At 38.6% G+C, this 17,922-nt stretch overlaps 4 protein-coding genes across 9 annotated transcripts in view; 3 read left to right on the forward strand and 1 right to left on the reverse strand.

The window, feature by feature from the left end:
* Nucleotides 1-3,573, forward strand: part of LOC6729048 (protein held out wings) — a 38,266-nt gene extending 34,693 nt beyond the window's left edge. For all 6 annotated transcript variants that reach the window (XM_016177247.3, XM_016177243.3, XM_016177246.3 and 3 more), the window contains exon 9: nucleotides 1,613-3,573. The gene's annotated coding sequence lies outside the window, so the exon portion shown is untranslated. The remainder of the gene's footprint in view (nucleotides 1-1,612) is intronic.
* A 1,109-nt stretch (nucleotides 3,574-4,682) lies between these two features.
* Nucleotides 4,683-7,751, forward strand: LOC6729049. The gene is made up of 4 exons (XM_002104334.4): nucleotides 4,683-5,050; nucleotides 6,065-6,207; nucleotides 6,514-6,652; nucleotides 7,145-7,751. The coding sequence occupies exons 1-4, from the start codon at nucleotides 4,803-4,805 to the stop codon at nucleotides 7,383-7,385; spliced, it is 771 nt and encodes a 256-aa protein (XP_002104370.1). The 5' UTR covers nucleotides 4,683-4,802; the 3' UTR covers nucleotides 7,386-7,751.
* A 1,936-nt stretch (nucleotides 7,752-9,687) lies between these two features.
* LOC27208213 (ctenidin-3) lies at nucleotides 9,688-10,566 on the reverse strand. Its single transcript, XM_039295837.2, has 2 exons — nucleotides 10,396-10,566; nucleotides 9,688-10,037 (listed from the first exon to the last, which is right to left on the reverse strand). The coding sequence occupies exons 1-2, from the start codon at nucleotides 10,484-10,486 to the stop codon at nucleotides 9,784-9,786; spliced, it is 345 nt and encodes a 114-aa protein (XP_039151771.1). The 5' UTR covers nucleotides 10,487-10,566; the 3' UTR covers nucleotides 9,688-9,783.
* Nucleotides 10,567-11,312: 746 nt separating this feature from the next.
* Nucleotides 11,313-11,887, forward strand: LOC6739756 (bomanin Bicipital 1). Its single transcript, XM_002076613.4, has 3 exons — nucleotides 11,313-11,467; nucleotides 11,545-11,586; nucleotides 11,655-11,887. The coding sequence occupies exons 1-3, from the start codon at nucleotides 11,410-11,412 to the stop codon at nucleotides 11,849-11,851; spliced, it is 297 nt and encodes a 98-aa protein (XP_002076649.1). The 5' UTR covers nucleotides 11,313-11,409; the 3' UTR covers nucleotides 11,852-11,887.
* Nucleotides 11,888-17,922: the final 6,035 nt, after the last annotated feature.

A 17,922-nucleotide genomic window follows, 5' to 3' on the forward strand; every position in this document is an offset into this window, starting at 1 on the left:
CTCCTAAAAGAAATTGAAACCAATATCTAACGCTTTCCAAACTTAACCCCCAACGAATAAATAAAGATATTTATTTCTCGTATTCAGTCGTCACACATAACTCATTGATCAGATATATTAATAAACACTTCACTTTGTTTGTTTGCAACTCTAGTGACTAAGTCAACTTAACTATAGAAACCAGACACAAACACATTTATACATAAAACCCTCACACACACACGTCCTTCGGGCATAACTCTATGCTTACCACCCACTCCTCGATTGATCATTAATCCCACCAACGCAACCGACAACCCGACCAACCAATCAGCCTACCAATCAACCTACCAAACAACCAACCAACTACTACCAAGATACCACCACAATTGCTATGGCATATGCAATATAACTTATGTATCCTATGAAGCGTATATCTGCACATCTGATACACGTATCTATGTGTACTTACCACACTTAATCTTTAAGCTTATGGGTTGCGGATTTTTCTGTCTATGAATAATTGATCTTTAGACTAGTTAGTTATCTACATAACTTGTATAACTCCAACCCTCATGAAATTGCATTGGCATCTGCTTAATAATAAACCAAAAGGATTAATATAATGAAAGGAATTCAATTCTTTAAGTCCCAGTTACATTACCCATAATAATCAATACGTTCAATATTTTCTTAAAAAAAATCTCAAATATTTTTAAATTTACTTTACACAAAAATTATATTTTCAAACGGAGAAACTGACATATGTAAATAACGCTTACCTTTAACTATTTTATTTGTGCCTTTGTGAAAGCAATATAATTCAAAAGGAACTCAGTCTGACTTGAAAGCTTATGCGCCTGCAATTTTGTGTAATCTTTTTGTTTACTTTATTTTCCCCCTGAATATTGTGTGGTAAATTTAAAAATAGCATATTAATACCATTAAACGGTACAAACATCTATTATTAGCAAACAATACCCAAAAATTGTGATGTAATACTATTGCTAATTAAAACTAACCAAAGGCCAAGTTAACCAAAAACAAACAAATGAAATCTAGCAAAAGATTAATCGAAAATGGAAAAAAAAACATCATGTTCTTGTAAATTTAAAAACAAAGAACAAATTTAATAACCACAAAATGTTGCATCGAATAACGTCTGAAAACACAAAAACATTTGCACTATCTAAAATCTCTATAAAATTATTTAATATCCTGTCAATGAAACTCTAATGATAATAATGTATGTGTTTGTCTTTATTAAAGTCAAAAAATGTTGACCGCATCTAATGAATAGCGGATGGCATTCAGCAAAAAGTTACTAAACATTGGATCAACAAATTTTGTAATTAGCATGTCTTTGTGAGCCCCACTGATTGTGTAAATCTTAAATAAATGTCTGGTAACTTTTTGCGATCGTAACTCGCTTAACCTAGGATTATTACATAAAAAACTAACTGCTAACCATAAAATATTAATCGAAACTCTATTTCCACTTCTATGAATCTCTCTCTTTTCATGCTAACTAAAACCAACCAATATAACTGACATACTCACAAACGTTTATCTAAAACACAAATTTCCAAACGATATATATTTATATATATATATTCCAATCAAAAATCCAAAGGAAACTAAACAAATGTCCTAAACACACTACCAATCCGCTCCCACATCCGCCATGAACCATGAATCCATCGCCTGCCGTAGATGAGCACGGAATCAGAGCAGCAGCAGCATCCCAGCCAGGCCGAAAGCAGAGCCACGTGTGTGTTGTGAATGTGCTTAGTTGAAGCTAACAAAACAGCGTAACCAAAAGCCAGATATCTGAGCCACCACATGTCACTTACACAACTACTAAAACACTGAACCCCTCCGAACTCCAAACTCTGAACCTATTTGCCACATGAGCAGCAGATGCAGCACAGCATTCAACACCAGCAGCATCACAACATCAACAGCAAAAGCAAAAGCAACAGCAACAGCAAACGAACAGCAGCAACATCAGTATGTATTGAATCTTGTGGCCATTAAACTGTTACGTTTTGCCAGCAAACAAAACAAGGCAATTAAGCAAACGATTGATAAGAGAATCAAACATAGAGCTTAGTTTAATTATCATAATCTAAAGGAAAATACAAGTTAGTTCTTAGTGTAAAAGTTCAACGAACAAAAACATACTTAATGCAAGCATATACATATATATATATATTTAAATATATACATCCAAATGCATATACAAGTCTGTATATAATAACCCCAAAAGCCCCTAAGCACAAAAAATAAGGAAAATCATGTTAACGGAATCTCATCCAAGAAACTCTACTCAACCAACCAAAACTGTTTTAATTTTTTTAAAAATCTGCACTTTTAACTCAAATTGCAAAGATGAATCTTTACACTTTTCATTGTAATCCTTTAATGGATTGTGCAAGAAGTCTATTTAAATCCATATTGTGTCGGATATAGACTATCACCCTTTGATTAAGCATAATCTATTTTTGTTAAACTGACGCTAATTCTTGTTAATGAAGTATTTTTTGATTATGTTATTGCATATCTATATTTTATGTATAGATTTCGAACCCCACTTCAAATCGATCGTGTGAAAAGTAAGTGGGGGCGAAACCGAAACAACATATTAAACACATTTAACAGCCATATTTAGTTAATGAAACAAGCTTATATTATGATAATAGCAGCAAGCATTCATAATGTACAACTAAACGCTAAACTTAAATTATTTTTAATATTTTAAAGCTAATGTATTATATGCAGAAATAAACACAATCTTACTTTTTTAAACGAATAATTCTTCTTTGAAAGCGATTGCCACAACAAAATTGAATTCTTTAATTTAAAATAAATATCACGCCGCCAGTAATGGCAAAAATGTATCTATTTTATAATAGTGAATGAAATAAACGAAATGCAGAAAAATTAGCACGGAACAAAACTAGAAAGCGAAAGTAAATTGCATTTAATTTATGGTACAAAGCAACCAACGCAAAGTTGTTGCAAACTTTATTTTAAATTAAAGAATTTGCATTAAATTTTGTTGACAAAAAGGAAATCTTATCAATATGTGCCTTAAACAAGTTGTATAAATGGCACCAATCAAAATGAAAATTAAATATAAAACAAAATGAAAAGTATACAGAAACTCTGTTGAAATTATTCTGCGAAATGTGAGACTTATACTCAGAAACAAAACGATGTTCAACCACATGGGAGTTGACTAATCTTTTAATGTTAATAAACATAATCATAATGTATAACTTTTATTGATAATGACGGCAATCGTGCAATCGTAGCAAACCTTGCTTATGATGAGTTCAGAATTAATTTTAACACGATGAAAATGTAATCCTTTCGATAATTGAATAACAGAAAGTAAACGAATCGTCTCGTTTTACTCGCATTGCATTAATCGTATGCTGTGCCCCCAACATCGCATAATAAACATCATTCATTCATTCATTGCCAGCATTGTATAATTTTAACTTCATAATTTGAGAAGGAAATCATTGATTTTTGTGAGATAATCCATATGTTCAAAACCTAATAATATACATATATAAAAAACGCACATGTAATTAAATGCATATGTACGAGCGTGTGCACATATGTACAATTATGTATAACTTTTTGCATAAATAAATGTTTATAAAAAAATTGAATGTGTTTTTGTTTATATAGCACGCTTAAAACGTGTGATTAATAAAGTGCGTGTGGCGGAAAATTCAAATTGTTTTCATTTTAACGGGCTTTAACAAAATAATGTCATTTCGATGCTGAATACCGAACGCTTTTTGTGCGTTCACAGCATGATTTTATCGCGAACCATCAACCAATATGATTCGATTCACATTAATTACATTATTTTCGAAAGTTTTGCATGCTGAATAATTAAAGTCCAGTGCTCTTTTGCCAGCCTGTTGCTCGTTGGCCCAGAAATTCATTGACATTGACTGATTTAAGTGTATGAAAGTTAGTTGCATATGAATAAAATATTGCGGCAGACGAAAATGAATGCGTAATATTGACATCAACTTTAAGCGAACTAGTAACTCGAATGTCCTTGAAAGAAAAGTAGCACATTCTCAGCTGATGGCTTATATTGTAAGAAATTCAATAAAAATTACATTCTAAATTTAAACTTTAATTGTCAAAGGTAGTTTGTCATAAATTGTAAGATGTAATTGTACATCGGATTGTGTGGGTGGATTTGGAAAAATGCGTATGAAAAGCGTGTTGGGTTTCTTTATTGGACTTGCCGAATTCCAAACAATACGAAACCTGGCCTTGGTATTCCGGATTCCATTTGTGAAATACTACACCCGGAGGAGAACGTCGTACAGGTGACTTAATTAACTTAAAACCAGTGCTCTTTGTTTGGCTGGGTATGCCAACGCATGCAGCGCAACGATTCAGGACAATCAATCACTTAAACTCATCCTGAAGGGAGCACTGCGGTTCCATCCACACCTGGCATCGCTGAAGCGGACGCTAATTTATGCCGAGCTCCATCTCCGGTGGCGGTGGGTCTGTCTACCTGTTAAAAAGTCGGCCGTCTTTGTATGGTAAACAAAGGGCGATGCACGTGCTGGCATCGCAAATGCGCATGCGTTGCACTTAACATATGCTTAACAGCGACGTAGCAGAGGTCCTGATTTGGATATCCTTTTTATAGGACCTGTCTGCGGTTGGACGCTTCAGTGCGGTGTTAACTTTCGTGCGGTTCGTTTGCGCAGCACAACGGAGAAACGGCTCAATTAGTATCCTATCAGTCGATTTGTGGCAACAAGTGTCCTTCGAGGATGTGTGTGAGAAGCTCACTGGGCAGTGTGATTTTAATTTACTTTGTCATCTTGCTCCGTTTGGTCAACGTGGTCCTGGCCCAGAACGAAGGGAATATGTCGGTATCGACGGTGGCCACCGGCGAGGAGTGCGGCAGCACGCAGAAAATGGTGGACGAGTGCTTCAAGGATCTGCCGCCGCATCTAATGGACTTCCTGCAGAACACGAAAATCGTCATCAGCAAAAAGGAGATCACCGCCAAGTGCAAGTAGGGCGCAATTCGCAATAACGAGTGCGGATAAACGGGGAATATACATTATTGATTGTGCCCCATTGAGGAAATTTATTCATATTTTCCTGTTGCCGCGGGGAGCAGAAGTTGTACAGGGAATACCATTAGGACAAGCCCTTTTTTGTCTGCCACTCCAAGGCGATGATTAATTATGCCGGCGCCAAGTGCCAAAAATAAATTACGGACTTTTGGAATTAATAGGCCTTCAATGGGCAAAGTTTTGGTGCTTGTGTATAATTTCTCGGGTGACAGAGGATTTTTGGAGAAGTCACATCAGTAAATGACTATTTCAAATTAATTTTCTGCAAAGCAGCATTTCATAATATCAACCGCAAGGAAACACTTAAAGTCGAGCCAAAGCTAAGTAAATTGAAAACCGCGATCTTAATTAATTATTCCGACTTCAAATGGCAAATAAATAAGCAGCATTTGGCTTTAGTGGGTCATAAGTTCACTAATTGAAGTGCTCTTCTAATAATTCCTGGCGACCGTCGCTGATAATCAATACAGACTAATGCATTTTTACTTAAATTTTGGTAAACTCTTTTATTCGAGTTTTGTTTTGCACTCAAAGTGAATGATTAATTGAATTTTGTGCATTGCAAAACGCGCAAATCAAATTCAAATGCGCAGTAATTTGATTATTCACTTTACTCTGGATAGTGAAAGAAAAGTTAATTCTACACAGGCTAATTTATAGTTTTAAATTATTTCTGAACAATTATGAACAGTTATTTCGGTCCTTTTGTAGTAAATAATTCGTGGTATGCGGTATATTTTAGGATTTCATTTGAAGTGTATTGCAATGTTGTGCAACATAGAGTTTATGTTTAGTAGTTCAATTTTTTATAATAATTAAAGCTTAAGTGGGGGACATTTTATTCATATACATGCACATAAATTAGCTGTGGCACCGGAGACGCAACATGAGTGGCACTCAATTAGACCTCACTCGATTGTCCCCGGCTCAAATCGAATTACATATTGCAGCATATTCAACCGTGGCATGAGGTGCTTCGATACTTACTCCAAGCGTTGCCTGGACGATCGAAAGCTGGGCACGTTTAAGAATAATGTGGAGGGAGCTCGACGATTTTTCTACAAGTTCTGCGGCGACGCCGACTTTCAGCGTGGTAAGTTTTGTGATTTTTAAGAGGTTTCTTTTTAAACGCTTGAAAATCAATTTGCCAAGCTGACACACATGCACGAAAAAAAAAGAAACACGAAGGATAGCCACAGCCGTCGGGGTGTCGGGAACACACGCATATCACACAGTACACAAAATCCCGCAGATTAAGGATAATAGCCCACCCCCCACCACCCGCTAAGGCCCAAAACAAAGGATCCCAAAAATCCAACTTGACAAGCCTTAAAGTGCACAAGCAAAAGGAGCATTATTTATACATGAATTTGAAGCATTCTTTCCCGCCTGTTTGCAGACTATCTGAGGCACAAGGACTGCTTTGCATACATCCAACTGGACTGGGTCACCTGCACGTCCGAATTCGAGAATATCCTTAGTGAAGAGGTGCACGATGAAAGGCGCAATGCCAGCGAAAAGTTCCTCGAATTCTGCTGGTATGCTTGGCTTAAGATTTTCTGATAATTCCATGTTTCTCTTTTCCAATCGAAAAGGTCAATATTCTTAAAATAACTTACAATTCTTTTTATTAAGAATATTTCGTTTCTTTATTGGGTGCTACCTACATATTATTTGTTCATCTTTAAGAATATTGATCATATCTTTGAGAGAATTGGGTTTTAAACATCTGAAATTCTTTACCACATACGATATATATTTTCAGTTAATATTGTAAGCCCATATACTTTTTAGTTAGGCCTTTAATGGCCAGCAATCTTGGTTGAACAATAGACCATTTCTTGTTTTGCCTTGTGCTATTATCAGACTTTTAACGGCCTTTGGTATATTGCACAGTTTTCCTTTGAACCAACTGAGACCCCTTTTTTTTTCGATTACCAACCACCCAATTGGTTGTGGCCAAGGCAACTGAATGACATGTTTCCCGGGAATCGATATCAATCAAGTTTCGGTACTTCAACATTTTACAGTGCCCGCTATGCGTACGAGAACTGCATCTACAACAGTGCCCGCTACAAGTGCTACAAGAACTCGGCGGAGTTTGCCCGCGAGACGGCCAAAATGCTGTCGGATGAGAAGCACTTCAGGAACTGTGCCGTCCTCCAGAACATCTGTGCCCACGACGCCGCCGTGGCATTGGCCCAGTGGCACTGGATGGCGGCGCCGATGATGCTGCTCCTGATGCGGCTGGTGGTGCGGATCTGGGCTTAAATCGATGTGCGGCCAATCTGCATAGTTTGCTAGTGCGATGTGATGTTGGGGCTGCGGTTGCGGTCCGAGCTTGGGTTTTCTTAGTTTTCATTGGTTTTTTTTCAGTGGTTTTTGGTTTTATCCTTTTTGGATTGTAGTTGTCCCTACGAGAATGCCAAGCATTTGAGCTCCCTTTAGTAGCCCATCGATATGAAGAAAAATGAAACTTCCTCTCTACGTGTCTGTGAATTTTCCGGTGTCGTTTTTTTGGGACGAGTTTGCTGGGCGGGCGGGTTACTGGGTCGGATAGCGGCACTGGTTTTGTGTTTTTCGCTAAGCTAAGCTAACTTAAATGCATATTTCAAATAAAGGAATATTCACGTTGTACTCGCCCTGTGGTTTTACTGTTCATGGCTCCTTCAAAACGCTGTGTCAATCGCATACCCAGTGCTTCAACTAGTCCTGGTTGGCCACAAAAATTCTATTTTGCACGGATGAAGCAACCGCAGGTGGGTAGGACAATGAGAATGCTGCTTACAACGAATATCGAAGGTGGCACACAGATACTGTACGAGTTTTGCAAAGTATTTCAATAACCCGGCAAACACCTGACGCAGAAACTCTTGAAATGAAAACTTAAATCGAACTTCAAATGGCACAATATTATATATTGTTTCTATTACCAATGCAAAAGGGAAAATGTGAACGAATTTTCTCAAATATTAAAACTATTAGTTAGTCAATAATATAAATCAAAATTTAACTAGCTTATAGAAAACTAATGACTAGAGGGCAGAAATCAGACCGCCAGCCTAAAAGTTTGTTATATATTTAATGCCATTTTTAATTTTCGCCGCTATGCATCCTCGTATTGCAACAAACTTTGCCATATAGAACATAAAGTTCGCCGTTCTAAGAGCGTCTCGTGTTCGCATAGAAAGTGGGTGGCTCTTTCAGGTTAATTTTGCAGCTCGCTTAGTTTTTACCTTGCAGCATGGAAATTGAACGCTAATGGCTCCTGCACCCATTACCTGCCCCAAGGACCCGTCACTGCGAATCTCAATAGCTGTTGCATGGAACAGCGAATTTTGCACCTAACTTGTGGTGCTTCTTTGTAAGTGAGTAATTGAAAAAGTGCTTGGCAAGGCGAAATCTTTTCATATTAGCGAAAAAAAAACAGTTTTTATGAAGTGCACTGTAAATATTAATTCTCTAGGAGGCTTAATGCTTAGGGCAACCTCGGCAATTTCTTAAAATTGCCCACATCCTGGGGAGAAGCTCGCACTGCGAATCAAAGCATGGGTGTACAATACAAACTGAAGGTACATCATTTTCTTAGAAAATTAATCTAAGCCCAGTGTGCTATTTCTATTTCTCCCACTCAAAAATCGAAGTTACTTTACTCACACTGCAGATTTTCGGTGTATGCATTTTCCAAAAACTACTTATTGCTCAGGCTATAAATAAAATAATCTTTAAGCCCAGGTACTTTGAAATGTCTATTTTCGTTTCAAATGTTTAATTAGACATGTGCTGCAAGAGACTTAAATAAACATAGAATATCTAATAGTTTCACGAAATTGACTATTTTTTAGCATGCACGCAACCTTTTCTTTAATGAAGAAAGACCAACTTAAAGAAAAGAAGTCCTTGAAAACTGTTTAACAAAATGCATGCTATGATACCGATAATTATACTTAATCACCCTTAATTTGATTCCGGGTCGTTTGGTTTAGCTTAGCTCACCAAAATCGCCGAACGAACAAAAATCGAACTTGTAATTGTATCAATTAAGTGGTTGTGGATTCACCGAGCGGTTCTTTTTTGGTCTAACTTTTTAGGAAATTCGATGCCGTTGCATATTTAGCAAGGGCGAGTCCTTTAATTAAGACTGACAAGCAGGATGGCTGAAACTTTGAAGAGCTTATGAATTATTTCCTTTGCAGGACTTTGACTCCTTCAACCGAACAGCACAGACGGTTTTATGGCTTTAAGGGTATATTAATCATTATTCTGGAACAGTTGCTACTCTCTTATATATGTCTAAACTGAATAATTGGAAAGTATTTATATTTAGATGTGCAATTCTTACAGCAAATGCCAGCTACTTGCAATGAATACTAATTATAAAATTCACATATATTAAGGATATTATTTTAAAAAGCTTTAGCTGGTATTTAATCATAAGGCATGTCATTCATAATTACATCAATCATGGTTTTTTAGCGTTAACTTAAACTAGTCCCCTTTTGTTTTAAACCTATCTGCCTGAAACCTAACAAAAGCTCCATCTGTAAGTATATAAATGTAGTCACCGCTAATAAAAATATATATTTTTTTATTTAAGTCTATGTAATCTAAGTTTCAGACGATGCTTGCTCTGCCGGCTTAGCGCTAGCAAAGCTTCGAGATTATAATCTCAGCCGCTTATAATCTGCGTAAGACCGCCATCATCGTAGCCACCTCCACCGCCTCCTCCGTAGCCACCTCCACCACCTCCTCCGCCGTTGCCATAGCCGGGTCCAAAGTTGCCCGTATATACTGGACGACGACCACCTCCTCCACCTCCGCCGCCGTTGTAGCCTCCACCGCCTCCGCCTCCGTTGTATCCACCTCCTCGTCCTCCGTTGCCACCTGTGTAGACTCCGGGTCCTTGGCCTCCGGGCGGATTACCTAAAAGTGTTATTTTAATCAGTTTCTTAGGTAGTAGTAGTTACTTAATTGAGCGCTGGCTACTGCATTTTTTACGCAAGCTAGCAAACGTACTATGCACTATAGAACTTAAAAGCTTAAAGCTAAGTGTTCAGAATTATATTATTCATAAACTTAACCTATAACAAATGTTTATAGTATAGTTAATAATCACTTAATGACTTTCGTTGCCAAGAAATACCATAATATAGTAACAAATTGATTGTTCAACCAAACTTTTGCTAATCAAAACACAAAATTTCCTTGAAAACTATGCCTGATATGCCAGCAGGGCAAATCGAATCGATTGAACAGCCAAAATTAATGGGCATTAACTTACAGTCGTAACAACCGCCACCGATGTAAACAGCCGCCTCCGTTAGAGCCAGTGCAAAAAAAGCGAGAATCGCAAATGCCGTCAGGTTCCTCATTGTGGCTGGTCTATTAGAACGTCGAACTGGTCTGGACCAGGTACGAACCGCAACAGCAGCTTATATACGATGCACTCACCGATTCCGATTCCGATACTGAATTTGAATTCGAATTCAAACCCAAACAGACCTTATCGCTGCAAAGAACTTTTGCAGTACAAACAAACCACTACGTAGGTATTAATCTCAGGGAATTGCCCGCGGATAGGTTTCAAAAACAATCTGTAGCGCATCAGTTGGTCAGTCGTTTGGCATTCGAGATACTCTACGTTACCTATACAACATATTAAATACACAAAATCCTTAAAACCAATTATAAGTCTAGATTGAATTTAGGAATCAGACTCTTTTCATTTCAACAAAGTTGCAAGATTTCTTTTTAAAGATATATATTTGTTTTTAACTCATATTTCAGTTTTAAACATGTATTTTTGCTTTTTCGTTATTAAGTATCTTATTATTTAAATATGAACTGTTAGCTTTATAACGTTTTTACAGAAGCTTCTACAATTCACTCACGAGTCACGACTTTCGGTTCTGGAACCAGTTTTGCTTAGATGTGTGGATAAAATTTAATGGGGTGCGATTCTCTGGAATCGCTTGCCATTCATGTTTACGTCTGGGAATAATTGTAAACCGACTTTTCGGGGCGTGACTGTCATAAATTTCTTTGAAGAAGTTCAAGGAAATCAACTACGTCGAACTGCTGCCACAAAACCATGTGAGGAAAACCCCATCGAATTGCTATTTGATAGTGTTCTGTTGTAATTAATTAAAATATATTGTTGATATACGAATCGAAAGCAGCGTACTGCTCCTAACGCTTAGGCTTATGCAAATCGATTTTGATTCGGATCGAACCAAGTGCCGGACTATATAAGCAGCGTGAGAGTCGATGCGGTCATCTATCTATCGGCTTTAATATGAAGTACCTGACGTGTGTGCTGCTCCCGTTGGCTTTAATTCCGACTCTGATCGGCGGTAAGCTGGACGGGATTGCTGCTGACGCTAATTGATACACACTGACATCATCTGCACCATTTATCCATCATTTCCAGCTCATCCCAGCACAGTGGTGGTGAATGGCGTCTGTCTGACTTGTAAGTTGCGATTGTTTTGCCAGCTAGGCCATTAAGACAACTCAATGAATAATTATGCACTCGAAAAGGTCCCAATCCGAATGGTGAGCCCGTCTACCTGGATGGCCAGGAGTACCGCAGCTTCTCCTCATCCCCTGGCGATGGTAATGTGGTCATTTCCCGTGGCAATGACGGTAGGGGCGGTGGAGGTGGCACCATTTACCGGAGGGGTGGGAACACCATCGTCAATGGCAGGTGCCAGCACTGCAACGTGGATCTCTATTAAAGGCTTAAACAATAAAGTCTGAATATTGAATTAAAATTGCGCACATATCGATCAATCCATTTCATACTTACTTGGCTATGTACGACATCATTTAGCTAAAAGCATTGACAATCGTTCAACCCAGTCTCTCTGCGAATTCGATGAATGTGATGGTTTCGAGTGCAGAGGGCATCATCTGATGGAGGCAAAAAATGGATAAAAATGGATTTGTACACGTGGAGAAACATGAAATATATGAGTTATTTTATGCTGCGAAAAAAGAGCGAAGAATGTTATAATTGCTTTTGGCGAAAATCAAATTTTTCCCATTTAAAATGTGTATTTTTTTTTACCGATTTCCAGTATCTCGACTATATGAGTTTTTCATTGCGTGCACTGCGAGCTGTCTGTTTGTGAACATTGGCTTCCCTCATCATTCTCCAAATAAGTGATACAAAAGCGTTACATTTTCAAAAGCCTAGGTTTCAAAACTGTCTGCAAATAAGGGAAGACCCACGGATTTCGTGACTGAAAAATAGAGAAATTCGTGTTGCCAATGGCATCGATTGTTTGAACTTCAGCTAGTTGCCACATAAACTGGGATGGGAGCTGAGGTCGCTGTCTCCGGAGTATTGCACAGCATCGATAATCAAATGCGAGTAACCAACCGTGCAATTTACGCCAGTGGATGTGATGTCAATGAAAACGCTGGCCTGATGTAAGGGTGCTTAAGGTTGCGCGTGCCACGTGGCGTATACGTAATGCTGCTCCAGGAACAGCAAACAGAAGCCTCTCAAATATTTGCTTTCAAACTAACTACTCGACAAACAGTAAACACTTAGTGCATACACACACACTTCCCAAGACAATTTTGTGCAGAAGTTTCGAATAAAACTGATGCTGTGTTTTTATATACAGAATAAGAAGGGAAAAGTTTTCCATTCAGGCTTAGCATGCGAAAACAATTAAAATTGTAAAAGGATTACTTAACAATCATACAATTTTGATTTAAGCGTATAACTTAAAGGTATAGTGTTGATTCACTAAGCTTTATTTGCAATTGTAAAAAAAGGCAACAATACAATGCATTGAAATCAATGGATTGCCCTTGCGGATGTGCTAAATTCGACTGGCTTAAAATTCAATGAACATTTGGGTGGCATAACCATACCAATCGTAAAGGGTTTCAACATACGTTCTCTGATTTATTTTTAATACACTTTATTGGCAGGAATGTGTCGTTTCCTATCCTTTGGGTCACAAATTGTTTACACGCAACTTTAGAAGCCCCATGAAGCGGAGGAACTCAGTCCAAGTCCAGAACAGGGTGGTTTATCTGCCTAGCAACTTAAGGACCTTGAGCTGGGGAATGTTCGAAATTGAATTTATGTTGACTTGTATTTGATTTCAGGTCAATTTCTGTTCTCTTGTGCCTAATTTGTGCGGCATTAGAGGGGAATTTCTGGGGCAGGTGAAAGGTGAGCCGATCGGACTTGTGGCAGTAGTAGCAGTGGCCACTGCTCCTTCAGGTTTTTCAAATAAATTTTAACTTTTTTTTTCTGTTTCGCCCGCCCCCCCTGAGTTTTGCCAGAAGGCAGAATTGATTTATTTGTACACCGGTGTTGTTTGCCTTGGGGCAGCGCCTTTGGTAATATAGTCACGTGCTGGGAAACTCTTATATCTGCCACTGGTTGAGCTTTATTTGAAAATCCCGACCACACAGCAAATTTACATAGCATGCTTAAATTATTATATTTTACCCCCAACTCGCCAACGCTGGTATAAATTCGCCGTTCTGTTTACTGCCTTCTTTTCGGGCGCCAGAAGACATTAATAAATAAATTAAAATCGAAGTACCCTGCACTCCATTATCGACTGGATTATGCCGGATTCCGGCTTTGGTGAAAGCGTATAATTAACGAAAATGCGTTAAGTGGAGAAAGGCATCTGTTTCTGAGAAATCATCACCTTACAAATGAGACACGTGAAATAGTTCTGGTTAATTGTGCAATTTAAGGTATAATAAATATAATTCATTTAAATGAATTCATTTACTTCTAAAGACCTAATTTATTGCTTAAACGTTGGGCAGACTTATATTCACTAAATCATAAGCACATTAAAATGGATACAACATAAAAAGTTTATGGGGTGACAAGGTCACGAAAAGTATGACAACTGCGAAAAACTTGAAGCTGACTTCTGCAGTAATTCGCAAGTTAAACTTTGAAGGGCATACACGAACAAAAAATGGAAAAAAGAGCTCAGAAGTGTAGCTAAAACTTTGAAAGGACAACTTTCTGGGATGGAAATTCTTTTGTAAATACCCAGACAACAGGTTGAATACTGCCAGACCGGCAGAACGAATTTACCCAAAAATTCACTTAATTGCAACCGGCAAAGTGGCCTTACATCTTAGGAAATATAACCATATTTTGGCTTTCCTAGAACATACATTACTATGAAACTAGTGCAGCATTTTTCTGGGTGTGGAAATTCAAATGAACTTCTCTCACAATCAAGATCGAAATGAATTAAGAAGAGTTTCAGTTAAGTATTAATTCGGCATACAGCAGACCAAAGTGGAGGACAGGTGATGAATTAATTAAGTCAGGATTGTGAAATGTCCTTATTTAATTTGATTCTGTCAATTAATTACCAGACCGTCTCTATCATCTTGCTGCCAATTACACTTTTAGCAAGCAGCTAACTGAGCGCAAGTAAATTTTGGTGCAAATATGTACACGTTTTAATTGAGTTTTTGCCAACAATCTGGCTGCTATTTGTTGGAAAATCTAAGGGGTTGCAGAGCACAGAGCTGATGATTTCACCAAAGCATTCTTAATTAATCGTCGACGGATTTGGTCAGGTTTATGTTCACTGTGGATGGATTACCACCCGGAGGTGATTACTCTTCCTTCCATTATACCAACTGGCAGAGGTCAAACTCTCGCCATAAGTCGACCAAAAATATAGCTCGTGTTCCACTGAATCCTTCGTTAGGAATTCAAGAGGAGCAGCAGTTTGGCGGAAAATGAATGGGACCAGTTGAAGCTGGGAAAAGCGAAGCGATGCATTGTTACTTTTGCCAGTTTTCCGTTTGGCAAGTTCCTGAGCGTATGCACGAATGTATGCAACAGTTTTCCGTTTTGAACTTTCGACTTGAAATGGTGGGAAATGTTGCAGCTGTTGCCATTTTGCCACTTTGGCATTTCCCGAACGCAAATAAAACTCAGCTGAGTTTTCCTTAATGCCTTTCAGTGTACTTAATGCCGCTGTCATGTGACTTTCTGCTTAAGAATGCCCAAATTAAATGCGTTCTGATCGGCTTTCCACTAAGCTGGCCATAGTTATGCTGCGTTATGAATAAGCATCGAGTCCTGGGATTTAGCAATTAATAAGCTTACTTGCCATTGCTAATGAATTTACTCTACACTTATGCTTCATTATTGAGGAACTTGAAAGGCGGCTGCCTAATGACAGGGCTCTTTAATTGCAAATTAATTCAACTACGCAGGCCTTTTGATTTGCCTCCTGCTATTTGTGCTGCCTATAATTCACCGAATTGCGTCATAAAATCTAATTTAATTTTAAGCTTTAATTTCATAGGTTCTATTGGGCTTTACTGTCCAGCGAACGACAGTCAATGCACTTGAATGTCACTTTACCTGGACTTGAGTCGAGGGTCACCTGTGAAATTAGGTACACACAAATGGCAGCCTGTCTGCACGTGTTTTTTGTTGCGAACTTTGGCCCGACTTTGGCGTTGCAAGTGATTTGTTTCTGACAGCCGTGTGGCATTTAAAGCTTGAGCCGGGTCAAAGGATGGTGGCCACTGCGGTCACGTTATATATAGCTAATTACCTAATTACACACCTGATTGATACCGAATGAACGATGAGGAAAGCGAGGGTATAACCATAAATGATTGGGCTGCTTTTATAATTAAATTAGTTATTTATAAGTTCGGAAAATGTGGATTTTAAATAAATGAATGTGAAATCATTTGCGCTTATTGGCTATTCAAGTATCCCAACTAAATTTAAGCAATTTATTTCCCTTTTACTTTTATGGAAATCCATTTAAATTCGGAATTAGTGCTTAACTTGGCGATGGCAAATCCTTAGCTTTAATCGCATATGAGGCCTTAGAGTCCTTGGGCTGTTCCTTCGGATCCTATGACTCCCTCCAGGCCAATCGCATAATGGGGCCCGTCCTAAGTGGGCCCCTCCACTCGAGGAATTCCCTTTGCATTGGTGATGCTCCATCCATTCTCGGTCAGGGGTTAACTGCAGCCATGTGGGACATAAAAGTGCCGAGGCCCCATCAGATATACGAGTGGAGTCCCGAGTTTTATGCGCTAACCCCCTACCCCGTGCCACTTTGTTTATGGCCATGGCATAAGGGGCTGCCTTGCTAGCAATTGTGATATATTAAAAAGTTTTACAACAATAAAACAAACAGACTTTCACTGCTTGTTTATATAGGTTTATTGGGTTTTTTTTACGCATAATGCAATACTTATATAATATACATATATATTTTTTCTAGAGAGTGCCTCGAACGTCTGCTCGCAGTCTCATTTACGACTGCCTCCTGGTGTGATATTAATAGCATTAGAGTAATGGAAAGTGGCATGCCTCCGTTTCCTTCCTCTTTAGCTATCCAACTGCCTGTTGACTTCCTGTCGTCATTAGTGATGTTTGCCTGTCGCCGCGTGACGGCGCATAAATATCAAAGTTAGATTTACAAGAAATCGCATTCAATCGCAGCTGAACTGAACGGAGCTGAGCCAGGCAGGTGGACTAATAGAATTCCAGCTGGGAGAGGCACTTCAAAGTGTCCTTGCCACAGAGCTTTGTTTTCCGTTCTTTGGCAAGCCGGAAAATGAGGAGGCTGAAATGTTTGCCGGGTCCAAAACTAATTAAAACGGAAGCTCAGCGATGCTTACTGGGGAAACCAAAAGCAGACCAATACATATATATATATCAATATATATTACTTGACATTTGAAATGACAATATGCAAACGTAATTACGCGTGTTGAGCTACAAAGCGAATAATGTACTTATGTATACATGTATGCAGTCAGATTAATAACCTCATGACGGATTATATTAATGGCATCATTAGATTGCATTTTTGAAATGACATCGAAGCCATAAACCAGATTTTCTTTCATTACGAGTTATTTTAATCAATAACCAATCAAAGCTATCAAAATGCGTTGTTATATAGTAAAGAGTTATAATTTCTGAACAGTTGTTATGAACAAGTCAAAGTTAATCCTTAATTCTTGTTGGTGTTTTTTAAGCTTTTTTTTGCTTAATTGTATGCCCTGTTTACGTATATCCCCTCACACATCCTGGCAGGACCTTGAAGCCGATTTAAAGACCACGGCCATTTGTGAGACGGCAGACACACTGCCTAACGCACTCTTCGCGTTGCCAAGCGCCGTCGTCCTGGATGCCGCAGATTTGCGTACCTCAAAGGAGACGCAGACACCCGACGATGGGCGGATTGGGCATGACGCCATAAAGATAATTGGTTGGAGGATGGGGGGGACTGCTCATCAAAACGTTAACGCCCTCACGTAGTTTCGCTTTAAACGCGACCAAACTAAAGTCGAATGGCGATTGAACAACACGAGTTGATGGGCAGCGTGCTTGCGTATTAATTACTTCTGGTGGTCACTTCGCATGCGTGTGTGGTGTGCGTAATGGTGCCGCAACCGAAGGTCCTGTATGTCCTGTGTGTGTTACTCTCTCTCAGTTTGCAGTTTGGGGTTCCACCAGAAGTTCGACGTTAAAACCCTTTTTGTTTTGCCTGACACACTGGCAGTTCGCTGGCATTTTGATGGCCAGCAGCAGCTGTTTTAGTTGCGATTAATATACTCAAATTGTTGGCAGCTTGAGCTGATAATTAATTTAAAACTTTGCGAACGGCGCTCTTCCGGGGCGTGTGCATTTTGTTGTACTTCAAATTCACACTTTTAGGAAAAGGATAGCTGCCATAGTTGGGCAACAACTTTTCTGGGAAATTGCTTCAAAGAAATAATGATTTCATAAACTGCAATGATGTTGTTTCACTTT

Source organism: Drosophila simulans, chromosome 3R (assembly GCF_016746395.2).
Source record: "Drosophila simulans strain w501 chromosome 3R, Prin_Dsim_3.1, whole genome shotgun sequence".
Taxonomy (NCBI): domain Eukaryota; kingdom Metazoa; phylum Arthropoda; class Insecta; order Diptera; family Drosophilidae; genus Drosophila; species Drosophila simulans.

What these genes read in the sequence shown, in the direction of transcription:
- LOC6729049 (XM_002104334.4), top strand. Translation starts at nt 4,803, where the DNA reads ATGTGTGTGAGAAGCTCACTGGGCAGTGTGATTTTAATTTACTTTGTC. An exon ending in CGACGCCGACTTTCAGCGTG is followed by an intron (nt 6,208 to 6,513) that starts GTAAGTTTTGTG and finishes GCCTGTTTGCAG; the next exon opens with ACTATCTGAGGCACAAGGAC. An exon ending in AAGTTCCTCGAATTCTGCTG is followed by an intron (nt 6,653 to 7,144) that starts GTATGCTTGGCT and finishes AACATTTTACAG; the next exon opens with TGCCCGCTATGCGTACGAGA.
- LOC27208213 (XM_039295837.2), bottom strand. Translation starts at nt 10,486, where the DNA reads ATGAGGAACCTGACGGCATTTGCGATTCTCGCTTTTTTTGCACTGGCT. An exon ending in CGGTGGCGGTTGTTACGACT is followed by an intron (nt 10,038 to 10,395) that starts GTAAGTTAATGC and finishes TAACACTTTTAG; the next exon opens with GTAATCCGCCCGGAGGCCAA.
- LOC6739756 (XM_002076613.4), top strand. Translation starts at nt 11,410, where the DNA reads ATGAAGTACCTGACGTGTGTGCTGCTCCCGTTGGCTTTAATTCCGACT. An exon ending in AATTCCGACTCTGATCGGCG is followed by an intron (nt 11,468 to 11,544) that starts GTAAGCTGGACG and finishes CATCATTTCCAG; the next exon opens with CTCATCCCAGCACAGTGGTG. An exon ending in GAATGGCGTCTGTCTGACTT is followed by an intron (nt 11,587 to 11,654) that starts GTAAGTTGCGAT and finishes GCACTCGAAAAG; the next exon opens with GTCCCAATCCGAATGGTGAG.